General features: G+C 34.3%; 2 protein-coding genes across 6 annotated transcripts in view; both read left to right on the forward strand.

Annotated features, from left to right (window-relative positions):
• Nucleotides 1–63: 63 nt before the first annotated feature.
• ehmt2 (euchromatic histone-lysine N-methyltransferase 2) lies at nt 64–21,097 on the forward strand. Of its 4 annotated transcripts, none has more exons than XM_048203229.1 (28): nt 64–289; nt 832–874; nt 1,583–1,678; nt 3,930–4,165; nt 4,247–4,322; nt 4,406–4,494; nt 5,543–5,716; nt 5,799–5,852; nt 7,263–7,395; nt 7,478–7,567; nt 7,767–7,900; nt 8,006–8,149; nt 9,273–9,580; nt 9,714–9,953; nt 11,024–11,106; nt 11,193–11,299; nt 12,590–12,712; nt 12,959–13,060; nt 13,132–13,236; nt 14,720–14,883; nt 14,961–15,128; nt 15,254–15,398; nt 16,488–16,565; nt 16,650–16,765; nt 18,020–18,106; nt 18,284–18,362; nt 20,210–20,385; nt 20,532–21,097. In XM_048203229.1, the coding sequence occupies exons 1-28, from the start codon at nt 263–265 to the stop codon at nt 20,710–20,712; spliced, it is 3,558 nt and encodes a 1,185-aa protein (XP_048059186.1). In that variant the 5' UTR covers nt 64–262; the 3' UTR covers nt 20,713–21,097. The 4 variants fall into 4 exon arrangements, with proteins under 4 accessions (XP_048059186.1, XP_048059187.1, XP_048059184.1 ...); XM_048203230.1 differs by having other exon boundaries at nt 14,729–14,883; XM_048203227.1 differs by lacking the exon at nt 64–289 and adding an exon at nt 360–646.
• A 5,393-nt stretch (nt 21,098–26,490) lies between these two features.
• slc44a4 (solute carrier family 44 member 4) overlaps nt 26,491–26,842 on the forward strand; it is a 30,779-nt gene continuing 30,427 nt past the window's right edge. The window contains exon 1 of one of the 2 annotated variants that reach the window (XM_048203232.1): nt 26,491–26,821. In XM_048203232.1, coding sequence (XP_048059189.1) covers nt 26,773–26,821 — 49 coding nt within the window. In that variant the 5' untranslated portion in view covers nt 26,491–26,772. The remainder of the gene's footprint in view (nt 26,822–26,842) is intronic. The other variant, XM_048203233.1, reaches the window with a different exon arrangement.

Here is a 26,842-nt window from a genome sequence, read left to right on the forward strand (position 1 = left end):
CTAGATTTGTACATTTTTAGGCGTTGTAAACGTGTGTAAAAGTGTCTCACGAATACATTCATTTTATTTAAACGTGTTCGTTGTTTAATAAACTTTTTTTCTCCGACGTTTCTTGCGATAACACTTTATAGAAACGACAAACAATACGCAATGTCATTTATAAACAATACACGAGTAGTATTTGTATGAATGAAGCAGACTTTTATGTTAGCGAAAGTGGCGGGTGCGCGCGCTGCGGTTCCCCTCAAGCGCATCCGGCAACATGTCGGCAGCTGAGCGCGCGCTCGAGGTGAGAAACACAACACACAATAAAACACACATTTACACGTGCATGCTTAATTACAGCCGTGCATCTGCATGTTTAAGGTTGCGTTATGAATGTGTATTCCCTAATGGAGGATATAACGACGCTTTCATTCAATGGTTTTCACATGCTGCTGGTGTTGCAGCATGTAGTGTTCAGTTCATCACTGTAACATGCACAAGTTATGCGGCTTTTCTGATTAATTGCATATTTGCATTGTTCCAGTCAGCTGCTGTTTAAACCAATAAACGCGTTACGGTGTTAGCTGATTGGTGCTGCTAAAATATTAAGCATGTGAAGTTTATGACCTCTGATTATCAGTTTAATGCAAATAAAACATTGGTAAATATTTTGCTGTCACTTCATATTTATTTAAGTTGACCAAGTTTCCTCTTTAGAACTTGAGTTTATTTGTCGCTATTGATTACAACAGCAGGTTTTTGTAAACCGTCTGTGTTGATCATATTTTAGTGTGTTTATGGACTATAAGTCATATTAACTGAATGTTTTTGACTATATTGCTCCAGACTCCATCAGATGAGAGCTCTTCTCCTCAATCCAAACATGAAGGTGAGGGTGTCACTCTTTCATATTAATGTTTAATTAGTAGAGATGCACAGGAGAAATCAGTGACTGGCCACTCTTTTTCTGTATTAGCATTAGTTTGATTAGAAAGCAGGGCTTCAGACAGGTTTCACAAACTCATCTGGATCTGTGCTAAAGTTCATTAAAATGTTCTGATGTTATTTCATTTTAATGCACAACTGTACAGGTGTATAACATAGGACATTAAAGGGATAGTTCCCCATAAAAATGAAAAATCTGTATGAGTTTGCTGAACACACATGCAAAAAAAAGATATTTTGAAGAATGTCTGTAACCGAGCAGTTGTTGGTCCCCATTCACTTCCATTGTATTGGCTAAAATACTATGGAAGTCAATGGGGTCCAAACAAATATCTTTTTTGTGTGTGTGTTTGTTGGGTGAACTATCCCTTTAATATTATTTTGGTATTACCATCAATAACAGTTTTTATTAAATTATCAGCATCAGCCTGATTAGGTTGGCTTTATATGAGAAATACAATAAGATTGCAGGTTTTTCTATCATTAATACTGCACATTATCACATTTTTATACCTGATTTCACTTGAAGCATGTAAAATTCAAGACTGAAGCATTTGAAATTGTTTAGATTTATTATAATAATCTAAATTTCTGGATCTGTGCTTCTCTATTAATCTGTATTGTTCTAATTGTGATGTTTTTGTCATGTTAGCGGAGCCGATTTCACCTGTAAAGGGAAAACAGATGGAGGATCTGACGGGACGTCAGGATGATGGACGGCCCTCCGCGTCCACTAAAACCTTCGTAGGTGAGTCACAGGCAGGGTTGCCAGATTTTCACAACAAAACCCGCCCAATTGCTACTCAAAACTATCCCAATCGAGTTTCAGGGGGGTCCCCCGGTAAAAATCACATTCTGCGGGGTAAAATCCACGTTTTTGGTGTGGTTTCCCTTGTAAGATTTGCATTCCACGGGCTAAATATCATGTTATTTTGGGTCGCTTCAATCCGCGGACATGAAAAACAACCCGTGGCAACAGTGTTAAAGTTGCACGGTTCTGCGGGAAAACCACAGACTTGGCAACACTGATCACAGGTGCTGCTTTACAGCACAGTCTAGAGCTCTGAAACTACTGCTCTAATGTTTTAGTTTTATCATTCAGTTTTTATTGGCAGCATAATAATTTTATGCCAAAGTATGAAAAAAATATATATGTGACCCTGGAATAAATAATCTTTCCATTGATGTATAGTTTGTTAGGATAGGACAATATTTTGCTGAGATACAACTATTTGAAAATCTGGAATCTGAGGGTGCAAAAAATGAAAATATTGAGAAAATCACCTTTAAAGTTGTCCAAATGAAGTCTTTAGCAATGCATATCCACTCACAAAAATATATTTTTTTATATGTTTACGGTAGGAAATTTACAAAATATCTTCATGAAACCCATACAGTGTATTGTTGGCTATTGTTACAAATATACCTGTACGACTGGTTTTGTGGTCCAGGGTCACATATGTTGTAAATGTAAATAGTAAAAAACAAAAAAAATGTATTTATTTATTTTTTTTACACTCTAAAAAGCCACAACTTTATTAAATTCATGGTTGCATGATAAAAAAAATAAAATTAATTTATTGATATTAATTAAACCTTTTAAGTTGCAACCTTGTTTTGATGAGTTCTATTGATATAATGTTGATCAACTTAATATTGTGTGTAATTTAAACTCAAGTTTCTGTGGTAATATTGAACAAGGAAGGAATGAAGGAGATGCATATGAAAATGTGAATTGAACAGACAAAAATATAAGTGGACAAAGTTTTCTTTTGGGGCATTTGCAGTTGAAAAATGGTAATATATCGCAATATGTTATCGCAATACTCGGCAAATCGCAAAATGTGTAAAATCACAGTAATATATCGTTGGTTAAGTATTGTGATAATATGGTACCATGAGGTGATTCCCACCTCTAGTGAATTATGTTGAAACTATTCAACATTTTTGCCTTTTTCAGTTTTGTTTTTTGCTCATTTTGCCTGTGTTAATGCCAACTACATAAACTTAGGCACAGGTGTGTATTTTTATACACAGGAATTTGACTATTTCACCCCCATTTCCTTTAATCCATTTTACACTAGTAACACAAAATAGTTAATATCAGGACTTTAAGGACGAAAATGTCTCCATTGAAATTGCAATTTTTAACCCCAGGGACATTTGTTAATATGCTTTCATTCTGTTGGCAAGGCTTCAAAATGTAAAATTTACTCTCTCTCTCTCTCTCTCTCTCTCTATATATATATAATATTTTTTTTTACCAGATGGTGCCATATTCTCAGATTTAGCCTATAAAGCAAATACTTATTAATAATTTATTCCTGTTTTCTGCCTCTGCATATTATTAAGCCAATTTGATAAATTATGCAGCTATAATTGTGTGGGTGTGTTGGTGTGGATGTGAGAGTGTGGTTTATATGTGTGTAATAAAAAAAAAAAGTAATAGTTTTGAGAGAAAAACTACTGCAAATCACAAATTCAACCACTGTGTGCACCAGTTGAGTTTTACTGGCATCTAATGGAGAAAATGTGGTACTGCATCCAAACAATCTTACTGAAAGCTCATTTTTTGAGATATCAACCTGAAATTTGGAACTTGCTTAGATTTTTTCTAGCAGTTTTAGGGTTCAACATGTTTCATAAAATATATATTTTATATAAAATAATGTTCATAAACTTAAACCTCTATAACTTTTTTTGGATTCACTTTTTAAACGTTTTTTTACTTCAACAATAATCTAAATTTAAGTCTGTGCTCCCAAACTTAAAGTTTTTATGACATTTTTTTAGACACGGACATTTTTATCCACTATGGACGTGTGTAACTTTTTAAATTGATACACATAAATACATTTTCATGAATAATCAACTGAAAAATGTCTGTTTTTCCTGCAAATTAGTTCCAGTGTAGTTTGTTGGTAAAAACATAATTTCATTATAAGTTGTCATAACCCTAAAAGATTGTGTTATTTTGTTGTGTGTGTGTCTCCTCACAGTCAGCTGGGGTAAAAGCGCGTCCCCCTCCACCTCGTCCCTCTCTTCGCCGGCGTCTGGCAGAGCTAAGATGAGCGTCTGCGGTCCTGGCAGTAAGACGGCTCCATCATCCTCTTCCTCCTCTTCCTCCTCCTCCTCCTCCTCGTCCTCCTCCTCATCTTCATCTCTGTCTTCAGCCAGTCCTCCGGCTAAAGTCCACCGCGCGCGCAAGACCATGAACAGACCTCCGTTCCCACAGGTTCTTTCATTGGCTATGAGCACACAGTCACGGTGAGGTCAGCAGATGTACTGAAACTGATTCTCCTGTGTTTCTGAGCAGATCAAGTCTATCGAGTCGATTGCACAAGCTGCGCCTGAGAAACCCATCAGCGGCGGGAAAACAGACGCAGACTCAGGTCATCAATCTTGTGTAATCATATTCTGTATAATTCGTTTGGGCGTGTGAGCAGTTGAGGTTTACATGTTTTTCTCTCTGTAGCTGTGAAGAAGCGTAAGGTGGGTCTGGACTCTGATGACTCGGCGCCTCCTGCAGGAACTCCAGAGAAAGTGCAGAGGCCGCAGACGGAGGTGAGAGGAACGACACGTCATGTGTGTCTGACTGCTTTAAAATAAAGCAATAAACCATTAGACGCAGTGCAGCACTTTAGCATGGTTTAACTGTGTTCTTAAATACAGTGTGAAGCAGAATAATAACAAAAATACTATTTTAAATGATTGTTATAGTAATCTTTTATCAACGATAAAATAGTGTTTAATAAATAAATTAATTAATTATAAATTAATTAACTAATTATTATTATTTTAATTATTGAACATTGCCTGGAATGCATTGTTGATTTTATAAAATTATGGTAATTGCACTATGATAAAGATACCAATAAATAAATAAACAAAATTATTAATAATAATTATTATTATTGCTATTATCTTCTTTTATTATAGCAATATGATAAAAGATACCATTGCATTAATTATTAATAACAATTATCATTTTTAATTTTAATCATAGCATCATAGCAATAAAAGACAACAGTGTTTATTAAATAAATACATTAATAATTTTATAATAATAATAATAATAATAATAATAGTAATAATTGTTGTTGTTAATAATCATAGCTATTATTATTTTTATTATTAATTTATTAAACATTGCCTGAAATTGGTTGTTTTTAGAAAATACTGGTAATGGCAATATGATACTAATGTTAAATAAATATGTTAAATAAATAATAATAATAATTATTATTATTATTATTATTATTTATTTTTGTTATTGTGTTTTTATCATAGCAATATGGTAACATATAGCATTGTTCAATAAATAAATAAAATAATAATAGTTATTATTTGTTGTTATTGGTATTTTTATCATAGCAATATGATAACATAGCATTGCTCAATAAATAAATATTTTAATAATAATTCATGTTTTCTTGTTATTATTATTAATAATAATAATAATAATAATAATAATAGTCTATGTTAAGCAATATGGATAGTCGATTTGTATTCACTATTGTAGCTCATCCAGTCAGAATTTAGAGGCCTGACTGTATGTTTTATTATGATCCCACTGCTTATCATAATATAGTTTGGTGTTTGTTTTTCGCAGCCTTCAGCGATGACCACATCTCCAGCGATGGGGAAGGAGGAGCCAGTTGCCACGGCAACTAAAGAGCATCACAGTGGTTGGCTGGAGGATCTTGATGAGGAGGCCGATGAGGAAGATTTCCACCTGCTCTACAACAGTTACTCTGGAGACGACCTGATCTACTCCGACAGCAAGGTGAACACGTCACTGCGATCACATGATTCAGAGAGACTCACGGCTGCTGTAGATCTGAGACACTTGTGCTTTTATTTTGCAGTCAGATGATGGGATGGCAGACGAGACGCTGGAGGAGGGGCATCTGTCTGATCATGTGAGTGTTTCTAACCAATTAAGTGAAAGAGCATATTATTTTTATACAATTTCAGGATGTTCGGAAAAGATTTCCACAGATACTGTTTTTTCATTGGTCGATGGCAATATCTAGAAAGCAGGATTAAATATTTAAATGTTTTATAAATGAAAACTAAAAAGGTAAGTATAAAAATAAATATGTATTTATATATTTATTGAAACTTAAAAAAATTCATAGAAATTAAAAAAGGAAAATATTAATAAATTTGGCCTTAAATTATTTTTAAAAATAAAAAAATTAAACTTTTTGAAAATAAAAAAGTATGTCTATATATTTATACATTATATTTTTTTGTATTAAAATTATGGAAATTGAAGTCTCTCTCTCTCTCTCTCTCTCATATATATATAATATTTAGTTTTTATTAAAATTTAAAAAGTTAATTAAAAAATTAAAATGCCATTTTAAAAAAAATACCATTTTTAAAAATAAAATAAACAAGTAAGTCTTGAATTTTATATATATATTATATATATATATATATATATATATATATATATATATATATATATATATATATATATTTTTTTTTTTTTTATTATTATTTATTTATTGAAACTTAAAAAGTCATGGAAATTAAAAAAGAAAAATACTAATAAATAAAAAGCAAGTCTGTATAATTATATATTATATATTTGTTATTTAAATTAAAAAAGTTATGGAAATTAAAAATAAAATTAAAAATAAAATATTACATTGTTTTGAAAATTGAAAATAAAAAGTCTATATATTTTTATAATATAAAAAATACTATGTATTTTTATATACTATACAAAATTAAAAAAGTAATGGAAATTAAAAAAAATAATACTAATAAATTTAGCCTTATTGTCTAGCAATTAATTAAAAGTGTAATTGGTGTAAAATATTACATTAAATCCCTATCCAATCATTTTGAATGCCTGGAAAAATTTGTTTTTTGGGAAGGATAGTCGTTATAATTAATTTGTCAAAATATGTTTGAACTCTAAACATTTTACACAATATTTAGACAAAATTAACTAAAAAATAGTTCTTGCATTCTTGCTAATGAAGATAACAAGGCATAAGTATTGTAATTTTACTACTGCAACCTAAAATAATTAATATACTTAAGTTTTTTTTTTATTTTTACAGAGCAATTGTATTACAGCAGTAATATATTTATCCCCATGTTATCGAAGTTTGAAGTTAGAAATTCCAGTATGTATGTATGTATGTATATATGTATATATAATATATATAGATATACCATTGTTTACTCATTGTTTACTTATTAACTGACAGAAGAAGCAACGGCATGAACTGATGCTGATATCAAAATGACCAGTTGTGTGCTGGTGAACTGATAAACTGGAGTGTGTGTGATGAGTGTGTTGTGTGTTTCAGAGCTCGGACTCGGATCGGCCCCTCGCCTCTTACAAGAAAGCAGGAGCAGAGAGAGACGAGACACCATGGAAGCGTCAAGGGAAGGGTAAAGGGAGAGACAAACCCCCCGCTGGAGAGCCGCAGGCAGATAAAGGTGAGACACACACCTGATGATGATGATGATGATGATGATGATGGTGGTGTGTGTAGATGTGAGCAGTGTGTGTGTCTGACAGGTGAATCCGCAGCGGCCGACTACACTGAGGTTCCTCTGGACTCTCTGGACATCTCAGCAGCCGACAGCCTCTCTCTCTCTCCACACGCAGGTGTGTGACCATCACATGCTCACATGAAAAATACAGTCAAAATTGTGAAATATTATTACAGTTTAAAATAGCTGTAATATATTGTAAAGTGTAATTTATTCCTGTGATCAAAGCTGAATTTTCAGCATCATTACTCCAGTCTTCAGAGTCACATGATCCTTCAGAAATCATTCTAATATGCTGATTTGTGTGTGTGTAGACGGCAGTGACGCAGAAACGGAGCGTCTGGAGGAGCTTCCTCTGTGCAGCTGCCGGATGGAGGCGCCGCGCGTGGACGGATTCAGCGCTCGGTCCAACAGGACCTGTATGGCCATAGAGAGCATCAACGGAGAGGTGAGCCCTGCTTCTGCAAGTGTTCGTCACAGAGGGATTTATATAACTAAAGCTGATCTCCCCCGTCTCTCTGCTGTGGGTCGTCCCGTCCTCTGTGTGTTTCAGCTGGTGGGCTGTACCAGTGTGATCGTGAAGGGGGAGACCATGCGTCCCTCCAGCCGCGTGTCTCTGATGGTGTTGTGTGAGACGCACCGCTCACACATGGTCAAACATCACTGCTGTCCCGGATGCGGATACTTCTGCCTCTCTGTGAGTGTCTCTGAACACGGCAGTTGTCTTACAGGAAGAAGAGAAACTTATTGTTTACTCACCCTCATGTTGCATGTTGTTATTTAACAAAAAAATAAATAAATAAATAAATAAATGTACAATTATAATTAATTAAATTATAAAAATGTAACATTTTAACATTTTATTTGAAAATAAATGCAACCTAATTAAAATACTTAGTAATAATTAAGTTATAAAATATGCAAAATTAAAATACATAATAATTTATATTTTTTAATATTTTTCAAATTAAAAACAATAAAAAATAAAATAATAATAATGAATTAAACTATAAACATGCAAAATTAAAGTAAACAATTTTAATGTTAATACAATCTTATTAAATTATTTAGTAATTAATTAAGTTATAAAAATGCAAAATTAAAATACATCATTTTAAAATAAAAACAACACTTAGCAGGAATTAAATAATAGAAATGCTAAATAAAATACACAATTTTAAAATAAAAGAAATCAAAATAAAACACTAAGAAATTAAACTATAAAAATGCAAAATTAAAGTATATAATTTTAAAATAAAAATATTTTTCCATACAACAACAGTTCGTAGTGTTTCACAAAATATTTAATAAAAAATAAATATTTATTCATTTATTTCTGGATTTAACCATTTATTTACATAATTATTTATTTCTACTTTTTTTATTTATATATATTTATGTATTTGTTTATTTTTCTATATATATATATATTTTATTTTATTTTATTTTTTATTTTTTGTAAATGATCCTTTTAACTGTTTTTTAAAAGCTTTATTTCAGGGATTCCCAAATGTTTTTTGTCAGCCAAAACTCTTTAACCGAAAATATTTAATTAAAGCTCTCCTGAGATTTTAAGTTATTATTTCAGTAATTTAACAACATATTTGCATGTTCACAGTTCTCTCATGTCTGTTAATGGTCACATGCCACAGGTAACTAAATAAATAAATAACTTTTAATAAGTAATTTATTATGTATTTATTTTAAATCTTACATTTTATGATTTAATTAAGCTTTTCATCAACTCAAAAACCCCATTTTTAGGAAAAAATGTCTAACATGAAGCTCAAAGCTCCTCCTCCTCATGTTTTTCGGCACAGGGAACGTTTCTGGAATGTTGTCCGGACGTTCGTATTACTCATCGGTTCCACCGCGGCTGCGTGTCTGTGCTGGGTGGTGGGCGGAGCCGTGGAGGAGTGGGCGTCGGCCTGCTGTTTTGCCCTCACTGCGGCGAGGATGCGTCAGAGGCGCGTGAGGTCACCATCCCTCCTGCAGCGCCCTCATCTGGCTCTAATGTGGTCACTGCAAGCGCCTCGTCCACCACCACCACACCCTCCCTGCTCCCGTCCGCCCTCGCCGCCACAGCACGGGCGCTGAACAACGACAAGAAGATGGGAGAGCCAATCAAGTGAGTTAAAATAGTTTACTAATATGACCTCTTTAATAAATATGATCTTTTTACTTTTTGTTCTCTGATTAAAATTTAAGTTTTGCAAATAAACAAAAAGGTTTGTTCGCTTTGCTATGTCTGTTTTATGTAGTGCGAGGATGCGCTGTCGCGGAGATGTAAGAAATGGGGTGGAGCCCCAACCTCAGCCGGCCAATGCCACTCCAGGAGGGGGCGGGGAGGAGGATGTGGTCGCCCTGGGCGACGGCGGGGTGGACAGCGTGGGACCGTCGCTCGTCCTACCCAATGGGAAGCCAGTCTGTCCCAGCGCACTTCCACCTGGAGACAGGAGGGCGGCGCTGCAGAGAGCCATTCTCACACAGGACACCGAGAGGTGACCACATTCATACATCAAATAAATATATTTATTAAATATTTATTATAGGTATTAAATAAATATGTATTTTATAATGAATATGTATTTTATTTATTTAATTTTTTTTTATTGTTTATATAATAAGTCAAAAAATTAGTGAAGAAATTCAAATACATAATTTCAAATTCTTTTAAATTAAATAATAACATTTTAAAATAAATACAATCCAATTAAAATACTTAGTAATCATTAATTAAATGATAAAAATGCAAAATTTAAATACATCATTTTAAGATAAAAAAATTCAAAATAAAACAGTGATAATGAATTACATGCACATTAATTAATTAAAAAACAATTTAAATAAAATACTTAATAGTGAATTAAAAATATAAACATGCAAAATTAAAACACATTTTAATATAAAAACAATCCAAATACATAGTAATAATTAATTAAATCATAGAAAATTAAAATACATAATTTTAAAATAAAAATATCAGATTATAAACATGCAAATTAATTAATAAAAAAAACTATTGAAATGAAATATTTAATGAATTAAATTATAAACATGCAAAATTAAAATACATAATTTTAAAATAAAACAATCAAATACTTAGTAATAATACTTAAATCATAAAACTGCATAATTAAAATACATAATTTTAAAATAAATCAAAATAAAACACTGTAATAATTTATAAAAAATACAATTAAAGTAAATACAATTGAAATGTGAAAAACACATTTTAATATAAAAACAATCAAAATACATAGTAATAATTAACTAAATCATTAAAATGCAAATTTAAAATACATCATTTTAATATAAAATCAATCAAAAAAAAATAGTACATAATTTTGAAATAAAAGCAACCAATATAAAATAATGAAATTATAAAAATGCATAAAAAAATACACAATTTTAAAATAGTAATAATTAATTAAATTATGAATATACAAAATTAAAATATATTGTGCAGAATTGATGCTAAAACAGTATGGTAGTATGCCACTCTGAACATACTCAGGCTAAAAATGATGTCATTGTCATGTGATCTGTTTGGCTCTTTCCGGTTGGTCAGGAGGAAGAAGCTGCGGTTTCACCCCCGTCAGCTGTATCCCGCAGCCAAACAGGGTGAAGCTCAGCGAGTTCTGCTCATGCTCAGTACGTATCTGTGTTCTCGTGTTCACGTCTCACACCTGTTCAGCTTCTCAGCATCAGATCTGATGTTCTCTCTGTGTCTCTGTCAGTGGAGGGCATCGACCCGTCGTATCAGTCGGACTCTCAGAACCGACGCTGCGCTCTTCACGCGGCCGCCCAGAGAGGTCTGCTGGAGGTCTGTTACCTGCTCGTACAGGTGAGCTCCACTGCCACACTTCAGTGACTTCTGAACATCCACTGCACGCTAGAGGTCACTGCTTATAGTGATTATATGGATCATATGGGTTTCCCAAACTGGGGTTTGTGAGTTAATAAAAAGATAATAATAAATTAAATCATAAAAATGGAAAATTAAATAAGAGCAATCAAAATAAAAGCCATAATAAAAATAAAATAAAAACAATATTTAGTAAAAATTAAATCTTTTAAAATGCTAAATTAAGATATGTAATTAAAAATAATAATAATTACGTAAATCATAAAAATAGAAAATTAAATACTTAAAAAAAACAGCAATCAAAATAAAAGCCTTACTAAAAATTAAACAATGAAATTGTAAAATTAAAATCCATAATTTTAAAATAAAAACAATATTTAGTAAAAATTAAATCTTTAAAATGCTAAATTAAGATATGCAATTAAAAAAAAAAGTTACATAAATCATACAAATGTTCATACAAAAAAAACAGCAATCGAATTAAACCATAAAATTGATAAATTAAAATACAGAATTTTAAAATAAAAACAATCAAAATAAAATTAGAAATTAATTGAATCATAATAAAATGATTAATAATGATTTAAATCATAAAAATGGTAAATTAAATCATTTTAAAATAAAAACAATCAAAATACAATTGTAATAATTAATTGAATCATTATAAAATAATTGTTAATAATGATTTAATGGAAAATTAAATCATTTTAAAATAAGAGCAAAATAGTAAATAGTAAATTAAACCCTTACTAAAAATTAAAACATAAAATGCAAAATTAAAATACATAGTTTTATAATTAAAAACAATCAAAATAAAATTAGTAATAATTAATTGAATCATAAAAATGGAAAATTAAATATTTTTAAATGAGAGCAAAATAAAACTCTTACTAAAAATTAAATTATAAAAAATGCTAAAAAAAACAAAACAAAAACAATTTTAAAATAAAAGTAATTAAAATAAATCCCTTACTAAAATAAAGTCAAATTAAAAATCAATGATTAAAAACAATCAAAATAAAACACAAAATATATGAAATGTTTACTGTGAATATGTTATTAAATTATTGAAATGTTAACTTAAAATCTTTAAGACTTTAAGACAATATTTTTGCTCAAAGTGGATTGGATGACAAAAACATTTGGGAAACCCTGCTGCAGAAAAATGTTGTTGTTGTTGTTATTTTCTGAGTACTGGCCTTGTCTCGGTTTGTATCTGAGGAAAATGTTTATTAAAATTCCTGCTTTTGTGCCATGCTTTGATTTTAGGCAGGCGCTAAGGTGGACGCCCAAGACAAGACCCTGCGGACCCCTCTGTTAGAGGCCATCGTGAACAATCATGTGGAGGTGGTGAAATACCTGATCCAGAGCGGAGCCTGCGTCTATCATGCAGTGAGAATCACACACACACACACTTGCTTAAAACATCCCAAGCCACCTGCTCCTAGTTGTGGAAAACAATAAATATAAATCATCTAGTTTTGTGTGAAGTTACATTTCCATGTTTGCATTTGGCAGACGCTTTTAAGCCACTTGCATTGCTTTCAAGGTGTGCATGTGACAGTTCATGCCTGACTCAAACCCATGACCTTAGCGTTGCTGGCGTTCAGTGCTGAATGTGGTGTGTTTGGTGTTCAGGAGGAGGACGGATCTACAGGCCTGCATCACGCTGCCAAACTGGGGAACCTGGAGGTGGTGATGCTGTTACTGAGCACCGGACAGGTGGATCTGAACGCACAGGTGTGTTTCTGAGCGCGTCAGTCCGTCTCATGTTGCAGCTGCAGGTGTTTGACATCGGCTCTGTGTTTCAGGATAGCGGCGGCTGGACGCCCGTCATCTGGGCCGCAGAACACCGACATATAGACGTGATCCGAGCTCTGCTCAACAGAGGAGCCGACGTCACGCTCCGAGACAAAGTGAGTCTTTGACCATTGATATTTAATTATTTAGCAGACGCTTTTTGTCCAAATCAGCTTACAAAAGAGAATAATAGAAGCAATCAAACCAACAACAATATATAAGTGCTGTGTCTGGTCACAGTTAGTTTTTTTTTTTTTTTGATAAATAAATATATAATAAAAAGATATACAGATAGAATAGTAAGTGTTAGTATTAATGTGTCAAGTTTTGATGAAAAAGCTGCATCTTTAGCCATTTCTTGAAAATGTAGATGGAGAAGAGAAGTGGTCCAAGCACTGAGCCCTGAGGCACGCCAGTAGCTAGATGATGTGATTTAGACGCCTCAGCCCTCCACGACATGCAAAGCCACTCTCATGATGTCTCTCAGAATAGAAATATTTAAAAAATAAAAATGGATAATAAATAAAAATGACACATGCACATACAAAATTACTAAAACTTAAACTGAAATTAGAAACTTAGCAGCTAAAATAACATGTTGAAGTGCTAAAATTACTAAAACTGAAATAAAAATACATTAAAACTAAATAGAGATATTAAAAAATAAAAATAAAGATGACAAAACCACATATCAGAATTACTAAAACCTACAAATTAGAAGTGTTGCCTTGGCAACTAATTGAAATAAACAAGTTTACGTTGAAGTAATAAAATTACTAAAAGTACAACTGAATTAAAAATAAAGCCAAATAGACATATTAAAAATAAAAACATATAATGACAAGCACATGACAACATTACTAATACTTAAACAAAAATAAGAACTGTTGAAAATAAGAACTAAAATTACTTTTTATGAATTACGTTTTACAATTACTAAAACGGAAATAAATATAAATGAAAGCTAAATAGAACAATATAAAAATATACATAAGTAAAAAATACATAAAAATGACAAAAGCACATAATTCTTTGATTTGCACTGATTTGATTCAATTATTTTGATTGTTTTTATTTTAAAATTATGTATTTTAATTTTGCAATTTTATGATCTAGGATCATTTTAATTTTAAAGTTTTAGTAATTGTGTTGTTTTGTCTTATTTAATTTTTTTTATTGAAATATTAAACCTTTTTAATATTTTGTGAGTTAAGTTGCTTTATTTCAAGTAACAATAATATTTTTTTATGGTTTTAGTTAACTATAATAACTCTCCAATGAATTCACATTATTTTTCTTGTCATTTGTTTGATTAAAGGGATTATTATCTTTCTTCTTATCTTTATTTACAAATAGCAATCTGACATAACTTGACTAGTGATGTCAAGTCAATTAATCGCGATTAATCGCATCTAAAATAAACGTTTGTAAATATATTGTGTGTGTGTGTATATATATATATATATATATATATATATAGTATATGTATATAACCACAATCTATTATGTTAGATGCGATTAATCGCGACTAATTGATTTGATTTGTCATGACTAGAAGAATGATATTAATTATAAAGTGTTCTCCCGATGTGTGTTTTGTTTGTACAGGAGATGAATGTTTGTCTGCACTGGGCGTCGTTCGCGGGCAGCGCTGAGATCGCAGAACTGGTTTTGAACGCCGGCTGTCCTCTGTCGTCCGTCAACCTGCACGGAGACACGCCGCTGCACATCGCCGCGCGCGAGGGCTTCACCGACTGCGTCACGTGCGTCACACGCCACCTGTGAGTCTGTTTCTGGTGTCATGTGCTCATCTAACATGTCCTGTGCGTCTTTATTTCAGGCTGTTTCTTTCTCGGGGTGCTGACATCGACATTATGAACAAAGAGGGCGACACGCCGCTCTCTCTCGCCCGCAGTGACACGCCCGTATGGGTGGCGCTGCAGATCAACAGGAAGTTGCGTCGGGGAATCGCCAATCGCGTCGTACGGACGGAGAGGATCATATGCAGGTCAGTGTGTGTCTCTAATGCTGAGAATGAAATGTGTGTATCAGCGTGATTTTAGTAGTATTTATATACCCGTATAGTATTTATTGTTATTTTGAACTAGATTTTGTGTGTGTGTGTGTGTGTAGTGACGTGGCTCAGGGTTATGAGAACGTTCCCATCCCGTGTGTTAACGGTGTGGACGATGAAGGCTGTCCGTCTGACTACAAATACATCGCGGAGAACTGTGAAACATCCGCCATGAACATCGACCGCAACATCACACACCTGCAGGTGCCTCTCAACACTACAGTAAATACACAACACACACACACACACAAAATATTTGTAAAATCTAAAATTATCGTGACAAACAAATGAATCACGTTAATAATAGTTTATAATAAAATCCAGTATCTAACAGATGAAGATTGTGAAGATCACAGTATAGAGAAAATAGGACAAATTTACTTATGTTTTGTGCTGTGACTAGTCCCAGTTAGTCTAGCACAGTACATATATATTTATAAATAAATATATATACAGATAGAATAGTAATTGTTAGTATTAATGGGTCAAGTGTTGACGAAAAAGATGCGCCTTTAGCTGTTTTATTGAAAATGTAATGGAAAAGAGAAGCGGTCCAAGCACTGAGCCCTGAGGTACACCAGTAGCTAGATGTTACGACGTAGACGCCTCACCCCTCCACGACACCCCACGCCACTCTCATGATGTTATAAATGTTATATAAATGATTATCAAAATCAATAACATGGAAAAGAATAATAATAATATATAAAAAATAATTACAAAAGAAATCATATGAATAAAGACATTGAACATTTTGGATACACCAATAATAAATTCAAATAGAAAATATTGATTTTTGATCAAACAAATGCAGCCTTAGTGAGCAGAAGAGACTTCTTTCAAAAACATGAAAACAATTTTACTGATCCTAAACAACAATAATGAACAATAATGTATCAGTAAATGAATCATTGTTATAAAATATTACCTCCCAATTGTAATTTTGATTCGGACTGTTTCTCAAATCTCTTTTTTTTATGACTGAACCAACCAAAAAAGAATCATTTGTTCTCAAATCATTACTGTCATTAATGAATAAAAGAAAAATAAGTGATTAAATAAAAATAAAACCCTTTGAGAATAAAAAAAATCCTTTAGTGCCCAAATAAAAAGCTTGTTAAAATCACTACAATTTAATGTTTACTTTTACACTTTTTAAGTGTTACTTGTGTAACCAACAAAGGCATTGACAATACTAAGTATCTATAATTGTACTTCATAATAAGATGAACTCACATTTCTCCTGCGTTTGTTCACAGCTGGTTTTATAGATGTGTGATGTGTGTGTTTCAGCACTGCAGCTGCACGGACGATTGTTCCTCCAGCAACTGTCTCTGCGGGCAGCTCAGCATCCGCTGCTGGTACGATAAGGTAAAATACAGCTTTGTGATCTCTATGAGAAGCTCTAATATTCCAGACTGAAGACTGTATAACAGCACGCATGTGTTCTGGCAGGATCAACGTCTTCTTCAGGAGTTTAATAAAATCGAGCCGCCTCTGATCTTCGAGTGTAACATGGCCTGTTCCTGCCACAAAACCTGCAAGAACCGAGTGGTTCAAGCTGGAATCAAGTAAGTTATTTTCAGAATAAATCTGCTGTATTGAAATGTTTTGCATGTCAAATTAACGCTTTTGCATGAGCTGGTCATTTGAAAGTCTTAAATTCAGTTTTATCAAATTTTATAAGAAAAGTCTTGATTATCATTTCAAGAGGTCTTAAATTTAAAGACAGAAAACCAGGAATCGAGATACGGCTTAGTGAGATCATTAAACTTCAAAAGGCGAGGATTTGATTAAGTTTGAGCATTGAACGTTTTAAAGTCAAAACGCTGCGCTGTTGCACGTTCAGAGCTGTTTGCAGTCAATGAATACTGTGCTTTTATGGCAAATGATTGGTTATGATCCACTGTCGATAAATTATGACAATGTTTATGTCATACATGCAAACTAGTCGCATTTCTAAAGCGCAGCTGCACAGGGTAACCGCTATATTTCTGCTGTTCCATAAGAGAGTGAAAATGCATTTTCATTCAGCTGGTGATTTGAAAAGAAGCTAATTTTCATTTGAAACAATTGAACAATTGTTCATCTGAACAATTAGAAAAAATATTTATTTATATAGTCATATTTTTAATGCCTATAAGTATAAATAATTGATGATTTTGACTAAGCCCTTTACTTATTCTCATGGCGATGTTCTTCGCTTAAGGGTGAAAAGAAGTTTTTAAATAATTAAATAGCTTTTTAACAAACATCCAGATGCCGTCAGATGTAAATATGTGCTGTGCGCTTTCCTCTCAATAACAAAATAAACAACAAAAATGACAGTGGTGAGAAAACAGCACTTCAGAAAGCATCTGATCATAGCAATGTGGATATGTTTGCACCAGATCTGCGATTCAGGACTCCCATAAAGTCACATCACGTTTATTTATCTTTCACTTTATACAATAAATTGCTTTAAAGCAGCAGCTTCACAGTATTAAACATGAAAAACGGTGTCAGTGTTGCTTTAAACTACAATTACAACTTGATATTCTGCTATAAAGCGGCTCTTCAGTGTGTTCATGTTTTTACTCGCGTCTGACCTCAACGGACTAAACAGAAGAAATGAACCAGAAGAGTTACACGTCAAAGAAGGTGGAGCCTCTGAGCCACACCCACCTATGACATCATAAGACTCATGACCAATGGGGGTTCAAAGGAGTTTACAAGCTTCTCTTTGTTTCAAACACCATTTTGGCCTGATTTTGTTTGAAATGGCGTCACGTCAGTTCGTTCTTTAATTTGGCTTGAAGTATGTTGTGTTGTGTTGTGTGTTTCAGGGTGCGTCTGCAGCTCTACCGCACTGAGAAGATGGGGTGGGGCGTCAGAGCGCTTCAAGATATTCCTCAAGGAAGTTTCATCTGCGAGTGAGTTTCTCTCCATGTGAATTTGTGCAATGCCTTCAAAGTATCTGTTTAAGAGCTCAATGCAAAGCTGGTTTAATGGGTTTCTCAGCTTGTTCTCCTCCTAAAAGCTTGACAAACCATCTGTTCCTCAGAAGGGTGTCCTGTTGTTTCTGCTGTAATATCTGTGTATTTCTGCAGGTATGTTGGCGAGCTGATCTCTGACGCTGAAGCAGACGTGAGGGAGGACGATTCGTACCTGTTTGATCTGGACAACAAGGTGCAGTGACTCTGATTTCAGTCTGTTTACTAGAGGAGTGACACGATGCAAATTCACTGACAAATTTGCACCAAAACTATTTACCCTCAATGTAAATCTCAACTTCTTGTAAAATGTATCTATATTCAGTGCTTCCCACACATAGACTTTACTTGGGCGGGCTGCCCACGTATAATAACGGCCGCCCAAGTATATTTGGAGACACATTTTTATTATTTTTATCCTCTTATACTTTTATATCCGTGCAAGATAATGAAACCATCCGCGATCGAATAGCTAGTCGTTTCGTACCTGCTCGTTATGTGTGCGTCAGAACTGGCGCTGACATTCCCACAGGTGCTGCATTTTGCAAAGTCACAAGGGGGCGCTGTTGCGCGTTCTACAAGCTCGCGCAACAGTGCCTCAGACTGCTTCAAAGTGATTCTCAATCAGTGAAAAGCGCAGAATTATGCCAAGCAGTTGCTAATGAACTCAAGTTGATGAATTATTACAATATCTACTTCATGGCCTTTATATAAAATGTTTTATACGGTTGTAAGAATCTGAAGGATCAGCCTGCAATAGTACAGACATTTCAAAGTAAGAGTCCCGGTGTATTTCGGGGTTGTTTATAATTAAAAGTCAAGTAGTCAAAAGTCAAATTAATTAAAAGTTTTTTCTTTTTCTTTTGGGCATTATTGGTATTTTGGTTACACAATAAATTGTATTTAATTTGATTTTCATTTAATTCATAGTAAATATTGTAGTCTCCCCCACAGGAAGAAAAGACTAAGAACATTATTTGACACATATATTATTCATTTTATAAATTTTACTAGTAAAATCTGTGTCCCATTCACTGAGAGAGACACTATATGACAGCAAGGAGAACATAGGAAAAGGAGAACCATTTAAATGCTGCAATTTTGCATCATTTACAATGCATAATAATGCACATTATTTGTTTGTCACATGTAGTAGACTATTTTTGTGCTGTGGGTAATGGGAAATTTCAAACCTGTGGGAAGCACTGATATTATTGCACAGCTCTCTCTATATCAAATTTAAATAAGTATATCTTGCATACAGTCAGTCTACTCATGTAAAGCAATATATGCTGTATAGCAAATCACAACTGCACGAGTGTTTATAGCATCACAAAATCTAACTATATTATCACTCTGCTCTAATCTGCTAAATGCAACTATATGGCATGCAGATATTATAAACATTAACATCATGATTTTCTCTAAAGATGCTTTGTGAAAAGCACCATATAGATAATTTTGACTTGACATTTTTGAGAACTACGGAAAAAAGTTTGATTTCCTGACCAAAACCGGCATGCATATGGTGGTCATTCACCTGCTTTAAAACAAAATGCAATGCAATACAATTTAAAAACACCATCTATGTACAATGCAAGTAATATTTTGTGCTCAGAAAGACACTATCAGGCCATCAGATGCTATATAATCAATTGAAATATGTCCTGAATTCTGTCCTTTTAACCAGTGTTATTTTGGTATTATTTAAATATTATATAATTTGTTTAAATTTTGTCTCCTTTTTTCTGTGCTTTTCAGGGTTATTATAGTAAAGTAAAATTTAAACTGAAACCATAAAAAAACATTTTTGTTACTTGAAATCAAATAAACGTTAACTGAAATAAAATGTAAAGAAAATTCAACTGATTTTATTTCAGCTAAGTTTAACTTGATGTATTAAAATAACTAAAACTAAAAAAATATATAAAAAATACTAAACACACAACAAAATGACTAAAACTTAAAATTAAAATGACAAAAAAATAAAACTGTTTTTAGTAGTTTTATGTTAGTAAACTGTAATAACCGTGTCTTTCACAGGACGGTGAAGTGTACTGTATTGATGCCCGATACTATGGTAACATCAGCCGCTTCATAAACCACCTGTGCGACCCCAACATCATCCCTGTGCGTGTGTTCATGCTGCACCAGGACCTGCGCTTCCCTCGCATCGCCTTCTTCAGCTCCAGGGACATTTTCACCGGACAGGAACTGGGGTGAGAGATAAGATGATGTTTGTGTGTAATCACTAATTGCTTTATGATTTCATGGCTATTGACGTCTTGATCCCAAGGAATTTATGGCCGTATTTGCATCCTGTCCAGGCGATAAGTTTTATGAGCGCGTCTGCTCTCTCTGACAGGTTTGATTACGGCGATCGTTTCTGGGACATCAAGAGCAAGTACTTCACCTGTCAGTGCGGCTCAGAGAAATGCAAACATTCGGCGGAGGCCATCGCGCTGGAGCAGAGCCGACTGGCCCGTCTGGAGGTCTGTCCGGATCCCGCCGGGGAAGCCGGACTTCCGGTGTTGGGACACTCGTAACGAGACTCTCGAACATTACGCTTGTGTTTAAACGTTTGTGTGACAAATGTACAGCTCTCGAACAGAGACGTGTGCTTATCACAGTGATACTTGTGTTTGCATCTTCAAATGATTCATTTCTTCCATCTGACGGGACACGGGAAACAATAAAACGACACCGCGGCCTGAAGTTCAGCACACGCAAATGCCTTTCCAAAATACCACCAGGAAGTAGTATTCAAATTCACGGCTGTAAATCCTGCTCGGATCAGGAGGGGAAATGTCACAAAACTGGCGATTTTATGCCAACTGTCATCTGATCACAACTGTTCCTCTTTTTCATTAAATATCATGAACTTTTTTTTGTAAGTGTAATTGTTTTAATAAATACTGTTTGATACAGAAATGTCTTTTCCTTTGTTGTTCGTCTCACAAGATTTCTTCAGTAAAATGAAATCACTTCCAACAATTTATCAGGGCAATCAAATGCAATCATTCTGTTTTTACTGCTGTATTTTTACTACTGTAAAATCATAAATTACCATTTGAACTGGGACCATCCCAGCTAACAAACTTGTTATAAGAATGTTTTGTTAATGTTCCAACAATGTTATTTCTGAATGTTCAAAATGTCGATTTTTAAATGTTTAAAAAAAAAAAAAAATCTGTTAGGCTAGTAACAAAGTATAGAAAATTGTATAAAATAAATCTCATGTCCCAAACTCAACAACACAACCACCAATTCAATGAAAATATCTTCATTTTAAGTTATAAAGAATGGTAACAATCACAAAAGTAGCGATAACCATAACAGAACTAATAATAGCCTGCCAAAGAGAATAATAATAGAAATAGGGGACAATAGCTTCAGGGGAGGCATGGCCAAAATAACAAATAACTAAACAAGAAACCTCTTTAAAATTACTTGGAAAAAGATCAAGAAAAACAAAACTGCAATGCTTTTCCCTTTTTAACAATTAACAGGATAAAATCAGGATTACAAACAAAAAAACATGGCAATGTTGTGCTACTGTGATATATATAGCCTATATGGAATTTGATAGTGTTTTGTGGAAAGTGTGGTTAGATATTTTACACTTTCTTCCTTCATGTGTTGACCTGAATTATCAGTCTTTAGTGTGTCATTGAGTGGTTTGTATTACTCATGTCTGATAAGAGTCAGTAACTCAAGGTCAGTGTTATCAGTCTAATGCTGAAATGTAAACATTATAAACAGAACCTGTCCATTGTAATTTATAGCCTAATTCTTTTGTTTAAACTTTACAAATTAAATAGTTATATTTGTAAAATACAGAAATGTAAATATAGAGTATTTACTCATAAAAGTTGAATATGAATAATTTATAAAAGGGATTCTGATTGGTCAATACAGCTTCACCTAACGATTCTGTGTATCACTACACAACACCCTTAGCAACCACTCTTAGCAACGTAAATTGTATGTTCTTAATTGATATTGTAGGGTATTATGTAGAAGGAGATCGAGTGAGTGAGTTTATTACCTGCATTCAGATTTAGCATTTTCCTTCAGGTTTAAATGTCCGATGCATTATCCTGTCCTTTTAACAGTTAAAGGGGTTTTCCCGTGACTGACAGCGCTAGTCAAAGCATTTGTCAGTTGCGTCTTGTTCCGTGTTCACAACAGTTCAGTCTTTTCAATGTAAAAGTCTTCGTTTCTGACTGACACACTCATAAAGACAGTCTTTGTCGCCATCTAATGGCATAATAATGTAACTTCTGTTGCTGTTCACGGTCAGGGACAATTTTTTTTCTGGCGGAAGGAAGGCTTTTAGTGAAAGTTTACTTCATGAAAGTTGCATTGATGCATATTTTTGGACTTAATATTTGTATTGTGTGGTAACCGTATTATAAAAGCAATAAGGTACTCGAGGCTAGTGCTGTATCGTGAATAGCTAAGTCATGGCTGAAGGGATTGCAGGCATCGGCTTCGTGTCATGCCTAATGCTGCGTTCACACCAAACGCGAATAGAGCGTCAAATTCGCGTCTACCGCGTCTAGTTTGCCGCTTGAACATTTTGAATGCATTCGCGCGTCTAGAGCGAAATAGACGCGCGTAAAAAACAAGCGTTTGAAGCGAAATTGACGCGCGTCCGAGGCGAAATCCGCTTCTTGTGGGAGGGGCAAGACAAGACGGTTGTCTGTTTGCAAGATGGCTGATGTTGATCGTGCGTTCATCGAGAGAGCTACCGCTTTGTATTTGCTCTGGAGAGCAGAACAGCGGCGTAGAGGTCAGCGTCGCGGGAAGGCTGCGGGTCGATAAACGTGTACGTGACTCAAAAGTGAAATGTGTATTTACAACTTACCAGGTAGCCCAATCTCCTCACAGACACTCTTCCAAGCGAGGTCCTTTTTATTCCTGTCTGAAGTATGAACTTGTGTCATAAATCTCTGGGTGACTGCTCACTGATAATATCCCAGCAAGCAATTTTATGTCTATTAGACGTCTAATAGCCGTCAAAACATAGCCCGGCCGTCTAGGCTAAAACCAGGCAAAATTTGGGCTGTCAGTGAAAATCTAATAGACGTCTAACCATAACCCAAAAATAGACTAGTCATCAATTAGACGACTATTAGACGACTACATATATATGTCTAATAGACGGTGAATATGGATCTAGGCTAAAATAAGGCTGAATTTGGGCTGTCAGTGAAAATCTAATAGACGTCTAACCATAACCCAAGAGTAGACTAGTCATCAATTACACTACTAATGAATGATTACATCTATACATGCAATAGACAACTAAATAATGGCTAAAGGATTCTTTTCACTTAAATATAACAGGTTCTCATAAATGACAATCCGTCCAAACAAATTAAATATAAAAGGTTTTATTTAGAAAAAGAACTCAAGATAATGCACAATGATAAAAAAAAAAAAATTACAAATACAATACAAATAAACATTAAAAGAAAATTACAACGTGTAACAATAAAAATATATTGACAAAAAAAAAATAACATTGACAAAAAAAAAGTTAAATAAAAAATGTTAACAATATTTTTTTGGTTTATAAAACAACCTGATTAATTTTCAGTTCCATAAATTCCATGTTTTATGAAAAGCACTCTGAATTACCTTGAACATTGTTGTTGAAATGTGCTATACAAAATAAACTTGCCTTGCCAAATCAAAAACTCATATTTTTATTTCATAATGATCAAAAGATTAAAAGATATACAAGGCTTCCATAACAAATAATAGTAGGGTGCACAGGTTTCATGTTTACCCCCTTGTATTTAGATAATTACAGAGTTTTAGGGCACAAGGAAACACTACAGTACATGTGCATGTATGTTAATCTAACCACGTTTTACTCTGAGTCTGCACTGTTACCCGCTAAAATGTCACGGTTCCTACACATAATGTACATAAATAATAAACACATGTCAAAATGAAAAACACAGATACTTACAAGACCAAAAGCAGGAAAGAATTTGCTTTAACATTTGCTGTTGCTTGCTCTCCGTCTCCAACAGTTGTAAAATGCGGAAATGTTTATCGCGAGATCTGGCAACAGTGATCGAGAGTCAACGTTCAAGTCTCGCGTTGCCAGTGGTCATGTCTCAGTAGAGCCACAGTTGCCATCCTAGCGGTTGAGAATTGTAAATTTTTATTTAACTTAAAATTAAATACAGTCATATATGTGTGTGGTATATAATTATAATTAATATATGGCTTGGCTATACCCTGATATATATATATATATATATATATATATATATATATATATATATATATATATATATATATATGATATCGTAGAATGTAGGATTGTGTGACAGCAAAAATATGCTGTTTCAAATATATACTTGCATATAAATGTATATTATACTTGCATATAAATGTATAAATGCAAGTATATCAAGAATCCCACAAGCTTTGTGGTCGAAAATGACTTAACACTATTTTGGTTACACTCATTGCTGGTCTGAATCAGGGCTATAGCCAAGCCGTAAAAACTAGACTATAAATTGCCTCGATTTCGCTGGGTGGACTAAAAGCAGACTACACATAGCCTATCCAATTCAGAGCTAAATCGTGACTACATATAGACCATGTCATGAAATGCCACTTAAATCTTGTAGAAATCATTGACATTGCGAACATGATGAGATATCAATCCATCTCAAGCACTTCCTGTCCAAAAACTACAATAAATCAGGATTGACTATAGGTGGGCTACAAATAGCCGGTCTGACTATGAGCTAAATCGTGGCTACGCACAGCCTACACAATATAACATGTCATAGATGTGAAACCAAACACCTTGTAATCACTGTTGACTTCACTTACATGATGCAATAACATACAACTCGCAAGTTATTTTGGCAAAAACGACATGTAACCAAATGAAAGATTGTTTTGGCTAAAAGTGGGTTACACATAGCCGGACTATATCGGGTCTATAGTTAACCGAGACGGTGAAATGACGGCTATTGCTTGCTGGGATCAGTCGTTCCTCCATTTTGAATGAGTGACTCCGGGCGGGCCTGCCGCCACAGCAGCAAGCAGGCTCCTGATTGGTTAACGCGGCGCGAATTTACGCCAAAGTTCAAATTTTTCAACTCGGGCGTCAGACGCGAATTCGCGTCAAACGCCAAATGCACAAAAAGCACCATTCGCGCGTAACGCTCAATTCGCGTCATTCGCGCGAACTAGACGCGCGAATGAGGCGAATTCGCGTCTTCCGCGCCGCGCTAAACGCCTCATTCGCGCCGCGAGACCTCCAGACGCGCGTAAACGCGTCTTTACATTGACTTAACATTGAAATCATTCGCGCCAGACGCTCTATTCGCGTTTGGTGTGAACACAGCATAACAACCCTTCAGCCGTGACTTATTCACGATGCAGCACACCTTATTGCTTATTTAAACAGCATTTTCAAACGTTTTATAGTAACCACAAAATAGTCAAAATGCACTAAACAGATGTTTTCGTCCATGTTGTAACCATAGCAACTGTTCGTTGCTCGAGCACTTTTAAGCTGCAGTCCGCGATTTTTGGCTCTCTATATTTAAACAAACAGAACTGCACGTGTCTTGCGGAAGAACATTGTAGCCGGAGCTACTTTTCTCCGTGTATGTCTATGGCATGTCTATGGCAGTTACTGTGATACTCTGCGGCGGGTCCTAAAATAGTCCGAATATAAACACTTGTGTGTACCATAATGATTCAGGGTAAGACAAAAACAGGGTTTGATGTTGTACATTCTCATTATATAATTTTTGTAAATTTTGAACAAAAAAAGTTGTTTTTGAACAAAAAAAATTGCCGACATTAGCTTTAAATTCGCGAAATTTAAAGTGCTCGAGAAAATTAAATTTATTCAAAAATATGCACAGCTCACACAGAAGTAACTTTTCAAAATGCAGCTTTTCTCTTTCACATGACCAACAGAACAAGATGCACAATCTTTCGTCCTAGTGCGAAATTAATTCGCGATCTGCTGGATTTCGCCGAACGAACAACGGTAAACGTGACCGCGCTTTTATAGCCTACACGACAACGCATCGACACAACACTTCCTCATTTATTTATTTTTATTATGTATATTTATTATTATTTTATTATTTATGTGTCACTTTATTAAAATATCTATCACAAATATCAGTGTTTTATTTAAAACTTAGTTAATAGTTGACAAAATTGCCTACAGTTTGAGTTTCACGAAACAAACATCCAGAGAAACCTGAACACTCTCTTCCTCCACCCTTTAAAACACAAGTTTCACTTCGGCTGTAATAAACAGCCACCGGTAGAGGACGCGCGCGTGTGCGAAGGTGAAGGGGAGGTGCACGAGATCGTGAGCGCGCGCACAGGTGAGCCAGAGGTGGCAGGTGCCGCGTAACGTCATCAACACAGTGCTTAGTTACACCAAAGATTTACAGACAATACGGCAGCACTGAAACTAACATCCGCGCGCTGATACTGGACTTTATCGAGTCAGATGAACGCTGCCGAGCACTGAAACACCTACAGGTCATTTCACACGGTTTATTCTTTTATTTTTAAACGCATGAACGCAAAGTGAAAAGATGGGCGGTAAGAAACGAGAGGAAGAAGAGCAAAACAACTCGGAGTATGGTAAGACTGTTTTTTTTTCTC

The sequence above is a fragment of the Megalobrama amblycephala genome, linkage group LG9, assembly GCF_018812025.1.
Source record: "Megalobrama amblycephala isolate DHTTF-2021 linkage group LG9, ASM1881202v1, whole genome shotgun sequence".
In the NCBI taxonomy this organism is placed as follows: domain Eukaryota; kingdom Metazoa; phylum Chordata; class Actinopteri; order Cypriniformes; family Xenocyprididae; genus Megalobrama; species Megalobrama amblycephala.